The 22,403-nt window shown below is 38.5% G+C and overlaps 1 protein-coding gene across 1 annotated transcript in view; it reads right to left on the reverse strand.

Moving 5' to 3' along the window:
• Positions 1 to 240: 240 nt before the first annotated feature.
• LOC124262523 (fibrillin-1-like) overlaps positions 241 to 22,403 on the reverse strand; it is a gene marked incomplete at its 3' end in the record, with an annotated part of 45,399 nt that continues 23,236 nt past the window's right edge. Inside the window, exons 4-8 of the mRNA XM_046697030.1 lie at positions 10,912 to 11,034; positions 7,767 to 7,889; positions 4,447 to 4,581; positions 2,691 to 2,807; positions 241 to 350 (exon numbers count right to left, since the gene is read on the reverse strand). Coding sequence (XP_046552986.1) covers positions 241 to 350; positions 2,691 to 2,807; positions 4,447 to 4,581; positions 7,767 to 7,889; positions 10,912 to 11,034 — 608 coding nt within the window. The remainder of the gene's footprint in view (positions 351 to 2,690; positions 2,808 to 4,446; positions 4,582 to 7,766; positions 7,890 to 10,911; positions 11,035 to 22,403) is intronic.

The following is a 22,403-nucleotide window of genomic DNA, read 5'->3' on the forward strand; positions in this document are numbered from 1 at the left end:
CGTCACTAAGCACAGTGACGCTGAAAGTATTTGCGTCCTTTCCACGTCACTAAGCATAGTGACGCTGAAAGTACCGGCGTCCTTTCCACGTCACTAAGCACAGTGACGCTGATAGTATTTGCATCCCGTCCACGCTGACCATTTGGAGGCTGGAACTTCAGTTTTACTAACTGCTGAAAGGTAGCACGTGTCGCTCCAGAGCTCGAAGGTCTTGCAGATGAAGGACGAGGCCTTCAAGCAGTAGTCTCTGCAAGCGCTGTAGGTGTTGACGCTCTTAACGGCGTTGTTGTAGCCAGAAATGCAGTAGGTGGTTGATTGGTGGCTGAAGTTGGTACCGTAGTTGCTGCATGCTGAAAACAAAACTTCAGTGAGTGAGTTTAGTTTTACGATACCTTTAGCAATATTTCAACTTCATCATATTTGCGACTGACGCCCAAGGTTTCAATAAAGGAAGTAAACGTGTAGGTTACGCCTACATAAAACTGACACGCCGCGATATGCAATGTTTGGAGATAGATCTTTTGGTGAAGCAGGTCCAGGTCTCTGGAGCAGAATACCTCATCACCTAAGATCAGAACAACAGCTTTCCACTTTCAAAGCCCAGCTATAGTCTGTTTGCAGTGAAAACGTACCGATGAATTTCACTTTAAACAAAAACGTAAATCAAATAAAGTGAAATTAGAAGTACGAATCCTCATGATTTAACCTTGCCATTGTATCACTGTTCCAATTACTGCGTTTACTCCATTGTAATACAAACCAATAATAGCGATTTGAATCTATGATCGTCTGTTAAACAAATTTTATCCTAAGTTGAACAAATTTCTGAAATTTATTTGTTTAATTGGCAAGGTAAAATTATGAGGATTCACAATCTTTATTTCACTTCATTTGATTTACTTTTTTGTTTAAAGTGAAGTTCATCGGTACGTCTTCACTGCAAACAGACTATAAAGACTCACTTATACAGAGAAGCAGTCAATCTGTAACTGTTGCCTGAGGTGTTTTTTTCTGGAACTGATGCGCTTTTGAGCAGCTTCTGCTGGATTCTAGCGCTCTATAAATGTTTATATATATACTTCCCATCTAAAGTTTAGACTCACTCTTAAAACACTCACTATATGTTATGTACATATATATGGTTACATCGAAGATTGATTTCTCCACTAACTTTGGGGAACCAACTGCAAACCCTATGCAGATGAATTGCACGAGGATCATGCATCAACTTGCTGAAAAGCATGTGCAAATATCGTGCATGTGAACAGCTGCTTTTTCGTGTAATGTTTTGTTAAGAATTCGCCATTTTTCACTGATTTTTATCATTTATTGAACTCATGACAATAATCTTTTCAACTTTACGAATTTGTTTTACAATACATCAGTTCATGTGCAAACAGTACCTTTAAACAATACGCTATTTTTTGCAAAATTTAGTTTAGAACAGTTGCCTGAAGTACGTGGCTATATTTACACTCGTGAGTCTAAACTTTTGACGGGAAGCATTGTAATAAACTTCGTTCATAACGAACACACTTACAACGCATTAGAGTGAGGTGAGGTGAAATTGGGTTTAACGTCGTGCTTGAGAATATTTCGCTCATATGACGACGTGCATGCGTGTGTATGTGTATGTGCGGTTGCTTGTACTAGCCCAGACTTAAGCTGGTTTTATATTGCTAGCCCACTGAGATACCACGCCGCAGTGAAGCATGAATACCCCACTCAGACACATTATACTGACTCCGAGCCGACCAGTCCTTGTTGTACCCATTAATGCCGAGCGCCAGGCAGGGACCAACAAGTACCATATTTTAACGTCTTTTGGTATGACGCGGTCGGGGATCGAACCCGTGACCTTCCGCTCTCCGGGCGGGCGCTCTAACCACTACACCACGGAGGCGGTCTACAGCGAATTAGAGGATATAACAAACTATATTGTTTTACACAGAACACTTCCTGAATACGTAAGTCGAAATGCTTACAGCGTACTACAATTTTAACGAATTAATATTAGTGATCCGTTTGACACTTGGTTGACACATGTCATCGTATGCCAGTTGTGTAGATCGATGCTCATGCTGTTGATCACTTGATTGTCTGGTCCAGATTCGATTCTTTACAGACCGCCGCCACCTAGCTGGAATATTGCTGAGGGAGACGTAAAACTGAACTCACTCACTCACTCCAAAGAATCGGATGTTTCCTGATGTGTGGATGTTTCCATCCACATGCCACTTTCAGATATAGCGTGCACTCCATGATGAGGGATGACTCAAACAGATGTTGCATTTATACGCGTTACTTCGTTGAGAGAGTGAGTGGTGAGTTTAGTTTCACGCCTCTTTTAGCAATATTCCAGCAATATCTCGGCGCGGGACACCAGGAACGGGCCTCACACACTGTAACCATGTGGGGAAACGAAACCAGGTCTTCGGCGTGACGAGCGAAGGCTTTAACCACTAGGCTAACCCACCACCCTTTTGTGGTAGAAAATGCGCGTCTTAAACATGCTATATTTGAAGGGTAACATTATATTATATAGAGGTTAATAGGCTCATGTCGCAAAATAACCTCTATTACTAATACCAGCTTTGCATTTGATACGTCATATCTCAAAACATACGGTTTCTATTGTATTAGTTTCCGTAGCATTTGGTTATAGACAACACAATGAGTAATGATGTTACTGGTGACGCAGGTGCCGGAAGTGCTGTCGTAGCTGTAGCCAACGTCACAGTCGCACATGCCGGAGGAGCAGATGAAGTTGTCTCGGATACAGTCTGAAGTCTGTGTACATATTTGTCCTGGAACAAAATGGGATGTCGTAAACGGATCGGTGAGTAGATGGTGGGTGGAGAGCCTAAAATACATGAATATAAGTTATAACATGTAAAACCCTTGTTTTTTGTTCAATAGCTCTTTGAAAATACTGTACGTAACCGCTTCAACAGCGTACGACTGGAAGCAATAATATATCCGTCGTCAAGGCAACGAATATTCGACGTTTTTTGTAACACTGCAACTGAAGCTCCTTACAGCGAAACGGCCTTCTCAGTATTTCAAGTTCATAATTGATGGAATCGGGTGTCGCTTTCAATAAAGTAGATGCTTGCAGACGAAAACACAAAAGCAATATGAGTTGAGCACGCACCATGACCATGAATAGTTATTTTGCAATGTGATTACATTGACGACCATGTTGGTGGTGAGGTCGCTGAATGGATTGATGAATGTCATCGAATCCCGATTGCATAGATCCATGATCACGGTGGCAATCACTGGATTGTCTGACCTGATTACTTACAGACGCCGTCATCAAGCTGGAATATTGATCACCGCAGCGTTAAACAACAAACACAAACAATGCTTCTTGATTTTATGTCCCTTTGCCAGGGCAGGATCCGCTGGATGTATGATTTAAAAATGCAGATTCACCTTTAATATGCCCTTGCTCTTTCAACCACAGGGGATCTCAAGACCATACCCAAATATTTTTCCCTTGAGACCTTACTGGAATCCCATTCCATGAGATAGAAGGACGTTTAACTTCATGATCAGAGACGCGTTACACCTAAGTGTCATGTTCGTTGCCATCCACTTTTATCTGATAAATTGCATCGTGTTTGGATTTCTTTATGTTAAACGAACAGGCCTCTCAACATACTGCTCAGACTAACAAAATACAATATGCTTTCCTACACACCAAAAAAGAATGACACCCGATAAGAGGGCATACAAGAGATCAAGCAAAGCCGATCAAAGCAAGTTAATCCATTGTTGTATTGTTAAATGCCTACTGGTGTGGAACTTAGCCCCCAGGCTCTGATCGATACAGCTGTCTGCACATGAAGTCATTTCAGACATCAGAAGCATTTTGCACTTATGCTGGAACCTTGTAGATTTCCAATTAATTTTTTTGTCAGCTGCCGCAAAACAAATTTACAAAAGCACGAAACGTACACAACTCATACTTGACTAGACTGACAGTCGATAACTACGGAAACTTACTGGTGCCAAGTCAGTAGCATATTTTTTTTTAATCAGAATCACAATTGTTAAATGACGAAAGAGTACTCTGAATTTCGAGGTAATGAAAGAGAAAAAAAGAGAAAAGAAACATCGAATAAAGGTGTGCTAGTGGGCAAGTCGATTGCATGTACCACCAGGCTCCGCCGCAGACCTCTGTCCAGTAAGAATGGATTCTTCCGTCAGCTGTCCAAAAACACGGAGTTAACACTTTTAACTCAAAATAGGAAGGTTCACATCAATATATCCTGTCTTTTTCCCCAAACTACCCCCCACACACACACACACACACAGTTTCATATGTTTCTCTTTCAAATTCCATTCAAAGTTCAAAAGACAGTTTGGAAGTCAGAACAGATCCTTTGACATACAAAGACCAGGATGCTTTCCTTTGATACATTGAAATCAAACCCTTACCTTTGATTGCTTTCGGGTTGCAGTTCACACCGTCTCCTTCGTACATGTCGTTACAGCGGCATGTGTAGGACCCTTGACTGTTGGTGCAGTCGGCGTTGACGTGACAGACGCCGGGGGTACTACACTCGTTATTGTCTGAAATACAGGCAATACAGCCACTGTAGTAGATGTGTTTTAAGCCACGACAGGCAACAGGACCGGCACAGTCAATATAGTTAGTACAGTCAATACAGTCAAGACATTCCATAGAGTCAATAGGTCAATACAGCCAATATATTCCATACAGTCAACACATTCCATACAGTCAATACAGTCAATACAGTCAATACAGTCAATACATTCAATACATTCAATACAGTCAATGCATTCAATACAGTCAATACAGTCAAGACATTCCATACAGTCAATACAGTCAATATAGTCAATATATTCCATACAGTCAACACATTCCATACAGTCAATACAGTCAATACAGTCAATACATTCAATACAGTCAATGCATTCAATACAGTCAATAAAGTCAAGACATTCCATATAGTCAATACATTCAATATAGTCAATTTATTCCATACAGTTAATACAGTCAGTACAGTCAATGCATTCAATACAGTCAATATATTCAATACAGTCAATATATTCCATACAGTCATTGCAGTCAACACATTACATACAGTCAATATATTCCATACAGTAAATACAGTCAATATTCCATAAAGTCAATACATTCCATACAGTCATTGCAGACAACACATTACATACAGTTAATACAGTCAATATATTCCATACAGTCAATACCGTCAATATATTCCATACAGTCATTGCAGTCAATACATTACATACAGTCAATACAGTCAATGCATTACATACAGTCAATACATTCCATACAGTCATTGCAGTCAACACATTACATACAGTTAATACAGTCAATATATTCCATACAGTCAATACCGTCAATATATTCCATACAGTCATTGCAGTCAATACATTCCATACAGTCATTGCAGTCAACACATTCCATACAGTCAATACAGTCAATATATTCCATACAGTCATTGCAGTCAATACATTCCATACAGTCATTGCAGTCAACACATTACATACAGTTAATACAGTCAATATATTCCATACAGTAAATACAGTCAATATTCCATAAAGTCAATACATTCCATACAGTCATTGCAGTCAACACATTACATACAGTCAATACAGTCAATACAGTCAATATATTCCATACAGTCAATACCGTCAATATATTCCATACAGTCAATACATCCCATACAGTCAGTGCAGGCAATACATTCCATACAGTCAATACAGTCAATATATTCCATACAGTCAATACAGTCAATATATTCCCTACAGTCAAAGCAGTCAATACATTCCATACAGTCAATACATTCCATACAGTCGATACTTTAAATACAGCCAATACAAACCTGGGCCTTCAACACACTGAATTGACATTTTAACGTTTTGCACTGATTGAATATGATCATGGTTTTTTAACGAGAATTTTCAAACCTCGCGTTTTGTGTTCCCAACACGTGATTTTAGCAGTAGTACCCTCAGGCACACATGGTTACATATATATTTACATATATTTACTAGCACATTTGACACAGTTTTCAATATTAAAACACTGTTGTTTACCCGCTAGCAAATGCCAACACAAAGACGTACAAACTCACCAACACAATACGCGATGTTACCAACACATGACACGATATTACCAACACAACATATGACGTCATTTACTAATATATGATGTTACCTGCACAATATACAATGTTGCCAACGCACTATACTAAATTTACTAATATTATACTCGCTACTGCCAACACAATATACAATGTTATTACCTACGAGGGCGAAAATATCGGGGTTCATATTTTTCATACGATGCCCTAGGGAAAAATATCACTTTGTCATGGTGACGTGACGTCATGAACAATGCTATTTCTTCTGTGACGTTGTGTTCTACATGCGGCGACGGCGGATATGTTTGAAAGTAGAGATGGGTTTATTTTCTTCAATCTGACGACTTCGGTTATAAACAGAATATTATATTCGTGCCCATATCATACTATGTTTACGACACTCGAGCCTGAATATCTTTAACATTGTGATTTATCACAACGTCACGTCACAACGTTCTGAAAACGTAAATGGGTTTCTACAGAATAACGTTGTGGTAACGTGAAATCTTTTCTTCAACATTAATGAGCATTCTTCTTCATTGGTTGTTAATAGGCTCATGTCTGATACAAAGAGACAAAATATTGATTGATTGTTGTTTTACGCCGCACTAAGAAATATTCCAACTGTATGGCGGCGGTCTGTAAATAATCGAGTCTGGAACAGACAATCCAGTGATCAACAGCATGAGCATCGGTCTACGCAATCGGGATACGATGTGTGTCAACAAAGTCAGTGGCGTGACCACCCAATCCCGTTAGTCGCCTCTTACGACAAGCATGGGTTACTGAAGAGCAATTCTAACCCGGATCTTCATGGGTCAAGGGACAAAGGAACTGTTGTGACACGAGCAATTTAAACGATGCTCCATATGTGTATGCCAATGGTGGTGCTTCTTTTCAAATAATATTGACAAAACTCCGATTAGCTGACAGTATGGTGACAATATATATTTCCATGTTGCTAAATTGAAACTGATAGGTAACCGAGACATACGTGCGCGCTAAAAGGTCAGAGTGAAACCCACAAAGAAATGTTACACAGGTAAGATATATATTAAAATTTTACAAGGGTTTTCCTAGCAAATAGAAATTACTGAAAAATAATAAGAGCATCAGTACACAGCAAAGTAGAAATATAAATTTTAATGTCTGTGTAGAAATTCAATATAATACGAGTGTAAATAGCAATGAAGCCAGTGATAATATGATTCACCAAGAAGCAACCTTTGAAAGGTTGCAACTGAGGCAAAGGCTTGATATCCATGGTGACAATAATTATCTTCACACTGGTTTTAATGCAGTGTGAGATTGTATATACATGTGCTTGATCCTTATATAGTTTGCATCAACTTCAAGAGTGTTGACTGACTGAGTCGAAACTATTTTTTAACACGCTGAAATAAAACCCTGAAAGTTCAAACCGACGCTAAGCCAGCCCACTCATTCACTAGGCATTATCCACGTGTACTCACACGAATATTAACATGAAATTGTCTCTGAATTCAAATATTCCTCACAATGACGGTTCGTGTATGAAGTGGTAAGCGTTAAGGAAATTCAAAATATATAATGATAATATCTTACAATATTATTTGGTAAACTCACACCAGTACCACAACGTACCCGCGCATGTCTTTCCGTCGCCATTAAAGCCAGGTTTACACGCACACGAGTACGACCCGACAATGTTGGTGCAGTCTGCATTTGGGTCACAGTTGTTGGATCCCGTATCACACTCGTTCTCGTCTGAAAGAAAGCATCACATTTATGTTGTTTTATGACGCAATTACTAATGTAAATTATTTAGTCAGACCCAGACCAGGATTTGACTGAATGAAATATCGATGTAGCGTCCCACACAGCCATTCCTATACATGATGCCCACCAATCTATATTTTAAAGACAAACTATATGCTCTTTGTCCAGTACTATACAGACCATATGAGCATCGATGTTATTTCCATATATCCAGACAGGATGACCAGTCCATATCTTTAAGACAAAGTATATACACTTTCTTCATTACAGGCCAGGATTAGTCTGAATGGATACCGAGCATCGTCGATGTACCATGCAACTCTTTCATTAAAAGTATGGTAAAAACCAATCCGTATTTTCAACACTAATTGTTAGATGTATCCAACCTAATAAACGCTCATGTTTTATGATTGTCACTAAACGAAGCACACAAATTATGGTTACTCGATGGAAATGTATTTGCTAAACTCGACAACTGTTTTAATCATGTTTTTGCTGACGTTTGTAGTATTTTTTATCAAATCCGATCGTAAAGTTTATTGTTTAGTTTGCTCAGCAGAATATTTGTTTGTTCTTCTTTAAAAACTTCACTCAGCAGTAATGGAACAAAATGACACCCGTCTGTAAATAATGGCGTCAAGACCAGGTAAATTGTCCATCGATTTCATGAACAGTTTCCCACGCAATGACACAAAGTCAGCCTGCCTGGCAAATCAATTAGCTCAACCCGTAGGACAACACACTGCTTTCCTGGCGTAGAGGATAGAGCATCAGCTCGCATACCAGAAGGTCGGGATCGATCACCAGGTCGTCATAAATACATATGAAACACGTGGCTTCTTCTGATTTACAACGCCCCAACTCAAAAAGAAATATCAAAGAATGGTCAAAAATATATTTATTTCTTTTTGTTTGCAAGTTCATTTGCCTTTACTCAACAAAACAGATTTAACCGTTTTTAGCTTCCATTTAAAAACAATGAACTTACTGAATTATCAGTTTGCGTAGATGTTTTCCAGAGCCCATGGACAAAACAATACTATCAGTAAACAGTAGAATAGAAATGTCAGTAGTTTCAGACTTTATTACTTTGAACAAACCCATCGTGTTATCTGCGTGTTATCTGTCCAACACAGAAGCAAATATATGAAGGTGGCTTGCAAATAATTGAGTCTACACCAGACAATCCAGTGATCAATTTTGTGAGCAACGATCAATGCCGTTATGTGAATCTTAACAAAAGGTAGGGATACGAGATAACAACTAAAATTAACAATAAACATCATTTGTACCATGATTAAGGTGAATATTTCACGTGGTAACCGTCAAGTGCATTACAAAACATTCAATCCTAGCATCATACGACCATTATGTAGTATTCTTACAATAGCAGTGAATGAGTGAGTATGGTTTTACGACCATTATGTAGTATTCTTACAATAGCAGTGAATGAGTGAGTATGTTTTACGACCATTATGTAGCATTCTTACAATAACAGTGAATGAGTGAGTACGGTTTTAGGACCATTATGTAGCATTCTTACAATAGCAGTGAATGAGTGAGTATGGTTTACGACCATTATGTAGTATTCTTACAATAGCAGTGAATGAGTGAGTATGTTTTACGACTATTATGTAGTATTCTTACAATAGCAGTGAATGAGTGAGTATGGTTTTACGACCATTATGTAGTATTCTTACAATAGCAGTGAATGAGTGAGTACGGTTTTAGGACCATTATGTAGCATTCTTACAATAACAGTGAATGAGTGAGTATGGTTTACGACCATTATGTAGTATTCTTACAATAACAGTGAATGAGTGAGTATGGTTTTACGACCATTATGTAGTATTCTTACAATAGCAGTGAATGAGTGAGTATGGTTTACGACCATTATGTAGTATTCTTACAATAACAGTGAATGAGTGAGTACGGTTTTACGACCATTATGTAGCATTCTTACAATAGCAGTGAATGAGTGAGTATGTTTTACGACTATTATGTAGTATTCTTACAATAGCAGTGAATGAGTGAGTATGGTTTTACGACCATTATGTAGTATTCTTACAATAACAGTGAATGAGTGAGTACGGTTTTAGGACCATTATGTAGCATTCTTACAATAGCAGTGAATGAGTGAGTATGGTTTACGACCATTATGTAGTATTCTTACAATAGCAGTAGTGAGTGAGTATGTTTTACGACTATTATGTAGTATTCTTACAATAGCAGTGAATGAGTGAGTATGGTTTTACGACCATTATGTAGTATTCTTACAATAGCAGTGAATGAGTGAGTACGGTTTTAGGACCATTATGTAGTGAATGAGTAGTAATGTAACAATAGCAGTGAATGAGTGAGTATGGTTTTACGACCATTATGTAGTATTCTTACAATAACAGTGAATGAGTGAGTATGGTTTACGACCATTATGTAGCATTCTTACAATAACAGTGAATGAGTGAGTATGGTTTACGACCATTATGTAGTATTCTTACAATAACAGTGAATGAGTGAGTATGGTTTTACGACCATTATGTAGTATTCTTACAATAACAGTGAATGAGTGAGTACGGTTTTACGACCATTATGTAGCATTCTTACAATAACAGTGAATGAGTGAGTATGGTTTACGACCATTATGTAGTATTCTTACAATAACAGTGAATGAGTGAGTACGGTTTTAGGACCATTATGTAGCATTCTTACAATAGCAGTGAATGAGTGAGTATGGTTTACGACCATTATGTAGTATTCTTACAATAGCAGTGAATGAGTGAGTATGTTTTACGACTATTATGTAGTATTCTTACAATAGCAGTGAATGAGTGAGTATGGTTTTACGCCGCTTTTAGCAATATTCCAGCAATATCACAGCGGCGGACACCAGAAATGGGCTTCATACATTGTACCCATGTAGGGAATCGAACCAGGGCCTTCGGCGTGACGAGCGAACGCTTTAACCTCTAGGCTACCCCACGTTCCCCATTACAAAAGTACCACAACGTACCTGCGCATGTTCTTCCGTCGCCATTAAAGCCAGGTTTACACGCACACGAGTACGACCCGACAATGTTGGTGCAGTCTGCATTTGGGTCACAGTTGTTGGATCCCGTGTCATACTCGTTCTCGTCTGACAAAAAACCAAAACAGCAACGCGTGAGTTTCCTTTCACGCCCCAAACAGCTAACCCACAGGAGACAATCGAACCTGAACTAGACAAGGATTTGTCTGAATGAACAACGATATGTAGCAACGCAACATCGTATCCCAATTCAACATTGCGTAGATCGATGCTCATGTTGTTGATCACTGGATTCTCTGGTCCAGACTCGAATATTTACAGACCGCCGCCATACAGCTGAAATATTGCTGAGAGCGGTGTTAACCCCCTTGATGCCACAGGGACATATATATGTCCTTCCCCTTCAACCCTCAAATTCAAGTCCAATCAAAATCAAAATATCCCACGCACACAAATACACTCTACAGTTTCGAATTCTGCGGGAAATTTCCTGTTTCTTGATACCATCCTCTATTATTTTAGATAAAGCTCAAGTGCTGAAAATGACCTTTCAAAATAGGCTTCATCGAAAATGACGACATTTTTGACACAGTACGAAATCGCGATTCACAGCGTTATTTGCTGTATGTTTTGAAATGTGAAAATCGGATAAATACTGGGAGTATTGAATTTCAAAAATAACATATTCATGATCACTGATATCGGTTTTACATGAAATCGCTAATTATAATTTTCAAACGTTGCCAATGAATCTAGAATCGGTTGGGATGTTTTCGAAAATGCACTTTCACGAACACCGTAGAGCGCTTTCCGCCATATTGGATAGTGTTTACAAAATCACGCAAAGGCCGGTATTGAGACGCCTATTACATCACGTATATTTCATATGCAGCTTCGAAAAATGCATCACTGAATTCCCCATACATTTTAGAATCAAATTGCAACTGGTCTGTGTCACCTATACCAACTGTCTAGATAAAATGAGACGAAACATAATGGGTGTGAAAACGAACGCTGTGCTTGAAAGACTGCGCTTGTCTGAAATGTAAACAAAGACAAATTCCGATTTTACACTGCGTAGCATTTTCTGAAATTGTCCAAGATTCACTCGTCTATTCATTGCTTGCAGTGGCTCAATACTTTTGGAATATGCATGGAAAGAGTATGGTAGCAAGAAAAACCAACTTAGTTTTTGCTCTGGTACATTAAGTTTGGCTTTTATATTTCATGATCCACTTTTGTTCTTTATAAACCGAACCGCTGTTTTGAAGCGAAACTATAAGCACTTGATGACGTTTCATAAGCAACACATCTTTGACAATTCTCCAAAGACAGAAGCCCATGGTGGCGTAACGTTTATACATTGTCCAGGCATATTGAAGCTGTTTGCTCGGCTAGGTACTCAGAAAACTGCCAAGCTTGCAGTCTACAGTGTTTATCATACGTTCAGCTGATTACGGCCTAATCCCTCGAAATTTGAACAGTCATGATCCGTCGAATCATGCTTGAGTGGTTCTGTGCTAATCGGTCGAAGTTCAGACCGTGTTAACAAACTGAGAGAGTCTAAGATAATTAATTAAGGGGTCGGCTTGTATTGGATTAGACTACATGTTTTCTTAAACAGTTCCGCTTCCACTGTGTGCCAAGCTTAGTTTCAGCAAACTTATTTGTCAATTTGACAACATCGTCAACAATTCCAGGACAGACATACAAAGTGAAGGCTTCCACTGTATTTTGATTGGTGACTTCTCCATTCGCCTGACGATTACATTTCTCTGAGGCGTTCGAGTTAATGGCATTGAATTTGGTCCTTGAACCACTGTCTTCAAGATCACAGTGCTCATCCGTCGAATGCATTTTACTACTTTGTAATAAAAAATTCAACGGATCTGTACGCGACCGTTCAGCTTTACTGGCAGATGCTATTGCTATTGTTTCGTGACTCCAAGTTTACCTTTGTGTCTTCTCAGGTCGTGCACTCTGTCCATATACACAATTCTCACATGAATATAGTCAGGTTTGCGCATGGGTGAGTCTTCACGTTTGCTGATTGCCTTTTGATTTTTATGTTAATGATTTTGTTTTACGTAAACCAATAATACAATGGACATTTTTCATTTTCGCTAATGTCTTCTGACGATTTGCTAAAAAATCTTCAACATTATTTCTTTTAGGGCTGTACGGTATTGCCCGTATGTCGCAATACACCTTTCAAACGAAATATTTTGTAATTAATTCATAAAACAGCATACTTTAAATACTTTACTTTAAATTATATAAAAATGAAATATACAATCCCTCAAAATCAAATCTGAATTCGAAATTCCTGTTATCACAACCATAACATGTATTTTAGGGCTTTACTATTTAAAATATAGACTCTGCATGTGCAATCAGTGTCACTCAGTCAAACACTAAAGCTCCCAATATACCGCAACACGTATCGGAATACGGGTACCAGAATCACAATATATTGCAATGCAATATAATTTCCCGATACTCAGCCCTACTGGGTGGGTGGGTATAGGATTACGTCGCTTTTAGCAATATTCCAGCAATATCACGTCGGGGGGACACCAGAAATGGGCTTCACACATTGTACCCATGTGGGGAATAGAACACGAGCCAATGCTTTAACCACCACACAGCCCTGGTATTTGGACACGCAACAACTAAACTGACGAACAAAAAAAAGTACACACCTGGAGCTTTTGGATTACTTTCCAAACAGCGACGTAAACGTTTGGAAAGAGTATTTACAGGGATTTATAAGTCACAGACACATACATCACTGTCTGTCTAACCTTTACAGGTTGGTAATCTACAGGCATCCCTGGAAACAGTGGAGATGTATTGCAGTATTACACATATTTCCACACATACATCACTGTCTCTCCAACCTTTACACGTTGGTAATCTACAGGCATCCCTTGCAACAGTGGAAATGTATTGCTGTATAACACATATTTCCACACATACATCACTGTCTGTCTAACCTTTACAGGTTTGTAATCTACAGGCATCCCTGGAAACAGTGGAGATGTATTGCAGTATTACACATATTTCCACACATACATCACTGTCTCTCCAACCTGTACACGTTGGTAATCTACAGGCATCCCTGGCAACAGTGGAAATGTATTGCAGTATTACACATATTTCCACACATACATCACTGTCTCTCTAACCTGTACAGGTTGGTAATCTACAGGCATCCCTGGAAACAGTGGAGATGTACTGCAGTATTACACATATTTCCAAACATACATCACTATCTCCCCAACCTGTACACTTTGGTCATTTATAGGAATCCCTGGCAAAAGTGGAGATGTATTGCAGTATTACAAATATTTCCACACATACGTCACTGTCTCTCCAACCTGTACATGTTTGTAATCTACAGGCATCCCTGGCAACAGTGGAGATGTACTGCAGTATTACACATATTTCCACACATACATCACTGTCTCCCCAACCTGTACACTTTGGTAATTTATAGGAATCCCTGGCAACAGTGGAGATGTATTGCAGTATTACACATATTTCCACACATACATCACTGTCTCTCTAACCTTTACACGTTGTTAACTACAGGTATCCCTGGCAACTGTGGAGATGTATTGCAGTATTACACATATTTCCACACATACATCACTGTCTCTCCAACCTGTACACGTTGGTAATCTACAGGCATCCCTGGAAACAGTAGAGAAGTATTGCAGTATTACACATATTTCCACACATACTCACTGGTTGTAGCGACCATTCTCAGACCTTTGGAACACTGCTGTATTTCTATAGGGGCGGTGGGGTAGCCTAATGGTTAAAGCGTTGGCTCGTCACGCCGAAGACCCGGGTTCGAATCCCCACATGGGTACAATGTGTGAAGCCCATTTCTGGTGTCCCCCGCCGTGATGTTGCTGGAATATTGCTAAAAGCGGCGTAAAACCAAACTCAGTCAGTCAGTCAGTATTTCTATAACATAGTTTTTCTTACGGTTCGGTGGAGGGCTGGGGTGTGTTAGTTACTTTATATAGACTCTGAGAACAGTGCGTGAGTGAGTGAGTTGGGGTTTACGCCGCTTCTAGCAATTGTCCAGAGGGGGGCATACACTGTACCCATGTGGGGAATCGAACCCGGGCCTTTAGCATGTCGAGTGAACGCTTTGGGCTACCCCACCGCCCCTACATGGAGAGGAGATACATCTGGACATATTCCGGAATAAACCAGTGTCATCTGACCAGGAGAATTAAAAGGGCGCCTTTCTTGCCTCAGTCAGCTTTCATTACAGGAAGACCATAGGCGAATCCAGAGGGGAAGGGTGTGTGTTGGGGCACCTTACCTCTTTTGTCCATGTGGAATTGGGTGTGTTGAAACGTACCTGCTTCTTATCTGAAGTAGGAGAATTTACGTCTCACGGTTTGACCCTTGTAGTTAATTTATTCAATTATCTGGTAAACAACGACACAAAATGTATGTGATTAACCGGGCATCTCACATGTGACATAATATGTAAAGTAGGTTTAAGTAAACGCGTGACGGGGGAAAGATAGTTTCCATCGTGGGTATCTTACCTCTTTTGTCCATACAAACAACATAAAGATGCTGAATCCATCTGTCAGGACAGCACGATTTATCGAGTTGTTTCATCTGTTTGCAGGCGATATCAGAGCAGCTGGAAAACACCAAAGAAAAGGATGAGAACAGAATCTCACCCCACACAACGCTGGTGATGTACATCATGATGATGTTCACACAAAGAGAATACTTCTTCCCATCAAGATCCAAGACAAAAATCAGTTGGAGTTGGTTCTGGATAACGACGATACGCCGAATATAGCAAGGTGATGAATCATATATCTCATGTCTTATACTGTTGACTGGCTTTCATGAAAATACACAGTGACAGATATATTTCTAGATACTGTGAGTGATAAAAAATGCATTGCGACTTGCATATTTCCATGGAAACTGCTGCGTATTTCAGACAATGAATATTGTATTCACCTTGTCAAGGTAGCTACTGAGACTCGCACGACGCTGCACGAAAGGTGTTGTCAATTCCTTCCATTTCTTCTTGTCCTGCTGTTGTTGTATTGTGCGCACACATACACACGCGCGCACGCACGCACGCACACACACACATTCTCCATGTTAAACTATTTTAGCTGATTGTTGATACAAATGCATGGTCCACACACAGATGACAGTTCAATGTGTGTCTGCGTGTGGCTTGGGTAGACTTGACCAGGATGTGTGCTATTTATAACATAGATATAAACGTATCGCCACTTTTACTCATTTCGCGGAGGTGACTCGTTATCTCATAGAAACTTCTGGAAAGCCTTTCTTTCCAATGTTGAGTTTCAACAGTATTCAGTGTCGAAGGCTGATGGATGGTGAAAGCCTCAGGTGATGCAGCTTTTAGACTATCATCAAATATTGTAAAACGGGCACATGTATGTTTTTGACAAACCTAAACTCATTATTATCGGCAATGGAACCAACGCTCTAGTGAAACGATGTCCATCCAACCTTTGAAGGGCATTTGGAAGTGAAAAGCAAAATGTATGGATGCCAAGTTATTTATTGTGAATAAACACGACATTTCGAAGTGTATGCTTGCTCCTTCATCAGGCAACTAGGGTTCGTAGAAGGATTTATACCAGTAAAATAACAGTATACAAATACCCTTCTCAAGAGAAACGTCAAGATTAAACCATTAATAAACATCAAGATCAAGGTATATTACTTGGAGAATAGCATATACATTACATGGATCGCCATATAGCTGGAATATTGCTGGGTGTGTTAAACAAAAACACAAACCAACATAAAATGTATGTGCATTTGATTTATTTTGCAGAACGCATTCATCACACTTTAGACACCATAAACTCTCGTATGAAATGTGATGATATAATTTGCATTTGAAATAGCTTTCCTTAAAACGCCATTTTCAGACAAATATATATATTAACTGAAACAAACGTGTTAACTCGCCTGGGCATTGTTTCAGCCATATAGCGATGAAGCTAAATGAATGAGTCCAGATGATGTGCTTTGCTTTTGTAAAACAGATTAAAAAGAATAGGATTGGCCGGAGTTTCTAAGTCTCTTGGTATATTCCACCACAATAAACTATATATACCATTAAAAAAGTAGGGGATATTGGATTTACAAGATTGATGAAATGCAAATGATGAAGGCAAGGAGGAAACAGATGATGAAGAGAAATTAAGGGAAAATGGGACAATTTATTCCATTCCTTTGGAAATGTTTCCTCTGTATGGATATATATTTCTTTTTCCCATATGCATTGTCATAGGCTAGTGGTATGCTCGCACAATGGAATATCCCCTACTCTTTTTAATGGTATATAAGGAGGCGGAAGATAGTAAAGAGTTGATATTGTTTAGGATAAGGATTGTTGTATGCTTACAACATAGTTTGGTGTATGCTCGGCTTGGTTTCCAATAGATTACAGATGTATTTGAATGTTAAACATCAGTTGGTTAAGTTTGACATTTATGTTTTTGATTTGTGGAACACTTTTAAAATGAATGCAGATATGGAAAGAACGATGTCTTACCGATAATCGTCTGAGCCAATATAGATTCAACAAACTTATCATCATTACTCGTCCATCGGACTGGCAAGCAGGCTATAACCACACAGTGACTTTAAGAAAACTTTGGCTATGAATGGCCTGTCAATGTACACTTGTAAGAGGGGTACACGAAATACGTACCAGTCATGTTTCGATTTTGTGGAAGCTGCCGTTGTCGCTGTGTGCTGGCGATTAGCTTAACTCTAATCCCGATGGTACTCAGTCCCCAAACATGTCATAGAATCTGTGCTTTACTGAGAGTGTGTAATCCCAATCATAACATGTGTTGTGGGTTGTACACACCGCTACAGGACAGTACATGAACATTCTGGACGCAAGAACTAATAGACAGATAGTTGCAATGTATACAACATACACACAGGAGAGTACAATAAAGATCTCACGTAGACTGGCCACAAGAACCAAGTGAGTGAGTTTAGTTTTACGTCGCACTCAGCAATATTCCAGCTATATGGCGGAGGTCTGTAAATACTCGACTCTGGATCAGATATTCCAGTGATCGACAGCATGAGCATCGATCTGCGCAACTGGTATACCATGATATGTGTCAACCAAGTCAGCGAACCTGACCACCCGATCCCGTTAGTTGCCTCTAAGGACAAGCATGGGTTAATGAAGATCAATTCTTAGCCGGATCTTCACGGGTCACATGAACTACGAGGCAGTCACTTGTTGTACATTCAACATACATACAGGAGAGAATATGAACTACGAGGCTGGCAGTTGTTGTACATTCAACATACATACAGGAGAGAACATGAACTTTCAAACATGCACTGGACACAAGGCAGTCACTTGTTATATAATCAACACTCATACTGGAGAGTGCAAGCGAGTCCACACATGTGCTGGCCATTGGTCACAGGATCTAACAGGAGATGGCAACCAATCAAACGTTCGTGGACAATCGCTCGCAATTAAGTCAGAATTACATATGTGTATCTTGATTACTATGCCTTCATCTGAAACATTAGTGGGTGGGTGAGTGAGTGAGTGAGTGAGTGAGTGAGTGAGTGAGCGAGCGGGGGCGGGCGGGCGGGCGGGCGGGCGGGCGGGCGTGTGGGTGGGTGGGTGGTTGAGTGAGTGAGTGAGTGAGTGAGTGAGTGAGTGAGCGAGCGAGTTTGAGTGTGTGTGTGGGTGCGTTGGTGGGTGGATGTGTGCCTGTGTGCCTGTGTGCGTGCGTGCGCGAGTGCTAATGTATATGTGTATACAATCCTGCGTGTAACTGAGAATAATACATAGGATTTTATAAAATAACCCATTTTTATCAAGCAGGCTGTGCATGCAAAAGCTGCTAATGGTGAAGTGGAGGAGACTGAAAATGTGGTGAGTTATGGAGATGGTCTCCGGTCTGTAAGAAGAGCTGGGCCGCTGACTGCTAGTGCATACACAACAAATATATACAGGCGTAACTAACATTAACGATACGTTGACATGCATGTAAACAAATAGATGATGATATAATTAATAAACTTTATTTGTGCACTCATCATTGTATGATACATAATGATTTTTACAGCTTATTCTGATAATAGAATACATGTATATGAGAGATCTCCAATATATGTGGGCTATCCAATATATGTGGGCTATCCAAAGTATATGAGAAATGAAATGTACGCGAGATGTCCAATATAATTATGTAAGATATCCAATATATGTGAGACATCCATTATATGTAAGATATACAATATATGTGACATATCCAATATATGTAAGATATCCAATATATGTTATAAGATATACAATATATGTGAGATATCCAATATATGATATCCAATATGAGACATCCATTAAATGTAAGATATCCAATATATGTGACATATCCAATATATGTAAGATATCCAATATATGTTAGATATCCAATATATGTGAGATATCTAATATATGTGAGATATACATATATGTGAGATATCCAATATATGTTAGATATACAATATATATGAGATATCCAATATATGTGAGATATCCAATATATGTGAGATATACAATATATGTGAGATATCCAATATATGTGAGATATCCAATATATGTGAGATATCCAATATATGTGAGATATCCAACATATATGAGATATCAAATATATGTGAGATATCCAATATATGTGAGATATCCAATATATGTCCAATATATGTGAGATATCCAATATATATGAGATATCCAATATATGTAAGATACAATACATCCTACACATACTAACTTGTACATACATCATACATGTATGTAAGATAGCCAATGCATGTGAGATATCCAATATATGTGATATATACAATATTGGAGAGATATCCAATATATGTGTGACATCCAAAACATGTGAGATATCTGATATATGTGAGATATCCAATATATGTGGGATATACCAAAATACTTGAGATATAAACATTTGTGATGTATGCTATACATAAGACACATTCAATTTGATGGTTATACAACATATTTGAGACACATAATGTCAAATGAATCTACAAAATCCTGAAAATAGTTCATTCAAGAGAAATAACAACATATTTCAGGGCTACTGATCTTTTATTGTGGCTATTTGAAATTAATGCATCGTTACGATCCTGATTACAAATGCGACGGAGGAAATGATTATAGTAATTCCAGTTTGAGTGTTAAATCTTATATATATAACATTTTACCAGCGTATGTAAATCACAACAGATCGTAAAAATGTTATTAAGACCCAAGAAACAATTCGAATTACTTCCGTGTTATATTCGTTTAGTACGTATGTTCATCAATTAATGTCTCATCTCAATATTGCACAAACGTACGTAAGATTGTGTATTTTGGCAATGGGATGAATTTGATCTGAGAATTAATTTGAGAATTGTTTGTTCACATCGACAGATAAAAATATGCTGTTATTTCTCGACAGGTCAACAGATCCAACAGATCGATTTATCTAATAGATTGACATATACAAAACATCGACATATGCGATAGATCGATATATCCGAAGGACTGACAGAAACAGTAGAGTACATTTTCGACAGATCAATAGATCGATATATCCGAAGGACTGACAGAAACAGTAGAATACATTTTCGATAGATCAATAGATCGATATTCCGGCACATGTAGATCACCGTGACAGATATCATACCCAACAAACCGATAGATGGATGAAACGTTGAAAAACACGTCATGTATGTGGACACGCTTGCATCCCAAGTGCGAATTCTCTAACTTTGAAAGAGGAAACAAAGCCGTGAGGAAACAGAATAACCTGTCCACTTCACAAGACTGGCAATATACATGATCCTGATACTATAAAGAGTATCCCTTACAGACTGTAAGGTGTAAGGCACCTGTTCTGAAGAAAAGGCTGCAAAATTGGTGCAATCAAACCTAAATTTTATCGGAAACTCAAGTTGGCTACTATTCTATCATAGACCATATTTTTTATCCTCAAGGTTTGTTACAGAAATATTTATTCAAAACAAATGGAAGGATTTGTTGTATATTCGTTGATTTCCAAAAAAGCATTTGACAGTGTAAATCGTGAAGTTTCATTCTAGAATCTAGTTAATATGGTTATTAGAGGTAAGCTGTTTAACTTTGTTGTTTCAATGATTCCAATCTGTCAACTTGATTCCGGACGGAGATTGAATTGAAAGAGTATTTCAGATGTAATACAGGCACACGTCAGGGTTCCATATTAAGCCCCTTTATATTTCTCATTTTCATAATCCAATTACTTAAAACGTTCGATAGAGATTGTGGAAAAGGTATACTTATTTCAAGTGAATATCCTAGTGTTGCAGTTCTATACTTTGCATCCTTACAGATGTTTCAGGAGTATCTGATGCATCAGTGCAGTTACAACATAATTATTATGCTTGAACAGTTTTGTGTCAGTGCTGGTATGACTATTAACTTCAATAAAACAGCAATAATGGTATTCTGTAACCGTGGACACCTTCGTCATTGTGAAAGGTGGTACATCAAGAGGGAAAGAATAGATGTTTCTGTTTACAGGTATTTGGGCGTTGGGTTTACGCATACACTTTTCTGGACCATGGCACAGTCTAGCTTACACCACTAGCCCAGAAGGCTTGCATGTCATTATAACTGTCCAGAGAAATTTCGAGCCGGCTCATGAACAGATATATTTAGAATCTTCGATGCAGCTATTGTACTATGGCTGGCTATCGATATGTATCATAGAGATCGATCATTGTTAAATGAATATCGAATTATTATCACTGAATATTGGAGAATAAACTTTGATTAATAAAATTAACAACAAATCTAAAGAAATCAACGCATTTCACATCAGTGGTGAGTGGTTACATATACTACTCACACTTTGCTAAGGATCACAAAAGTTCACAACTATTTAAACGTAGATATATAATTTGAATTTTAATCCATTTAAAACTGGATAAATAATAATATGGTAACCCCTCTTTGGGCAAACAGTCACTTTAATCCAACCTTATGCACTTGATGCATGAGTAACCATAACAATGGTTTTCATGGCACCAACCAACCATTTTGCAAATCATGGAACGAGTCATTGACAAATAAACAACACCTGTCAATAGCAGGTTACGGATCCACAAGATGCAGTGACATACTGAAACCTAGGATCCATGCTTACAATAAGCTCAGGTATTTAAACCAAATTTGACCTCACATAATAGTTTTCCGTTGAATCCATGATTTGATCCTTATTAAAGTGTGAATAGTATATTTAGAGTACACATTTGTGTATTCATAAATATTTAGACCTGGATTACCAACAAAACGCCTTCCTGAACACACTTTAGGAGCCGCCCATGAACAAAGATTTCTGAGTAAATTTACGAGTTATTTCATCACAATTGTTTATTTACGA

This window comes from Haliotis rubra, unplaced genomic scaffold (assembly GCF_003918875.1).
Source record: "Haliotis rubra isolate DU_JTF1 unplaced genomic scaffold, ASM391887v1 Scf842, whole genome shotgun sequence".
Lineage (NCBI taxonomy): Eukaryota > Metazoa > Mollusca > Gastropoda > Lepetellida > Haliotidae > Haliotis > Haliotis rubra.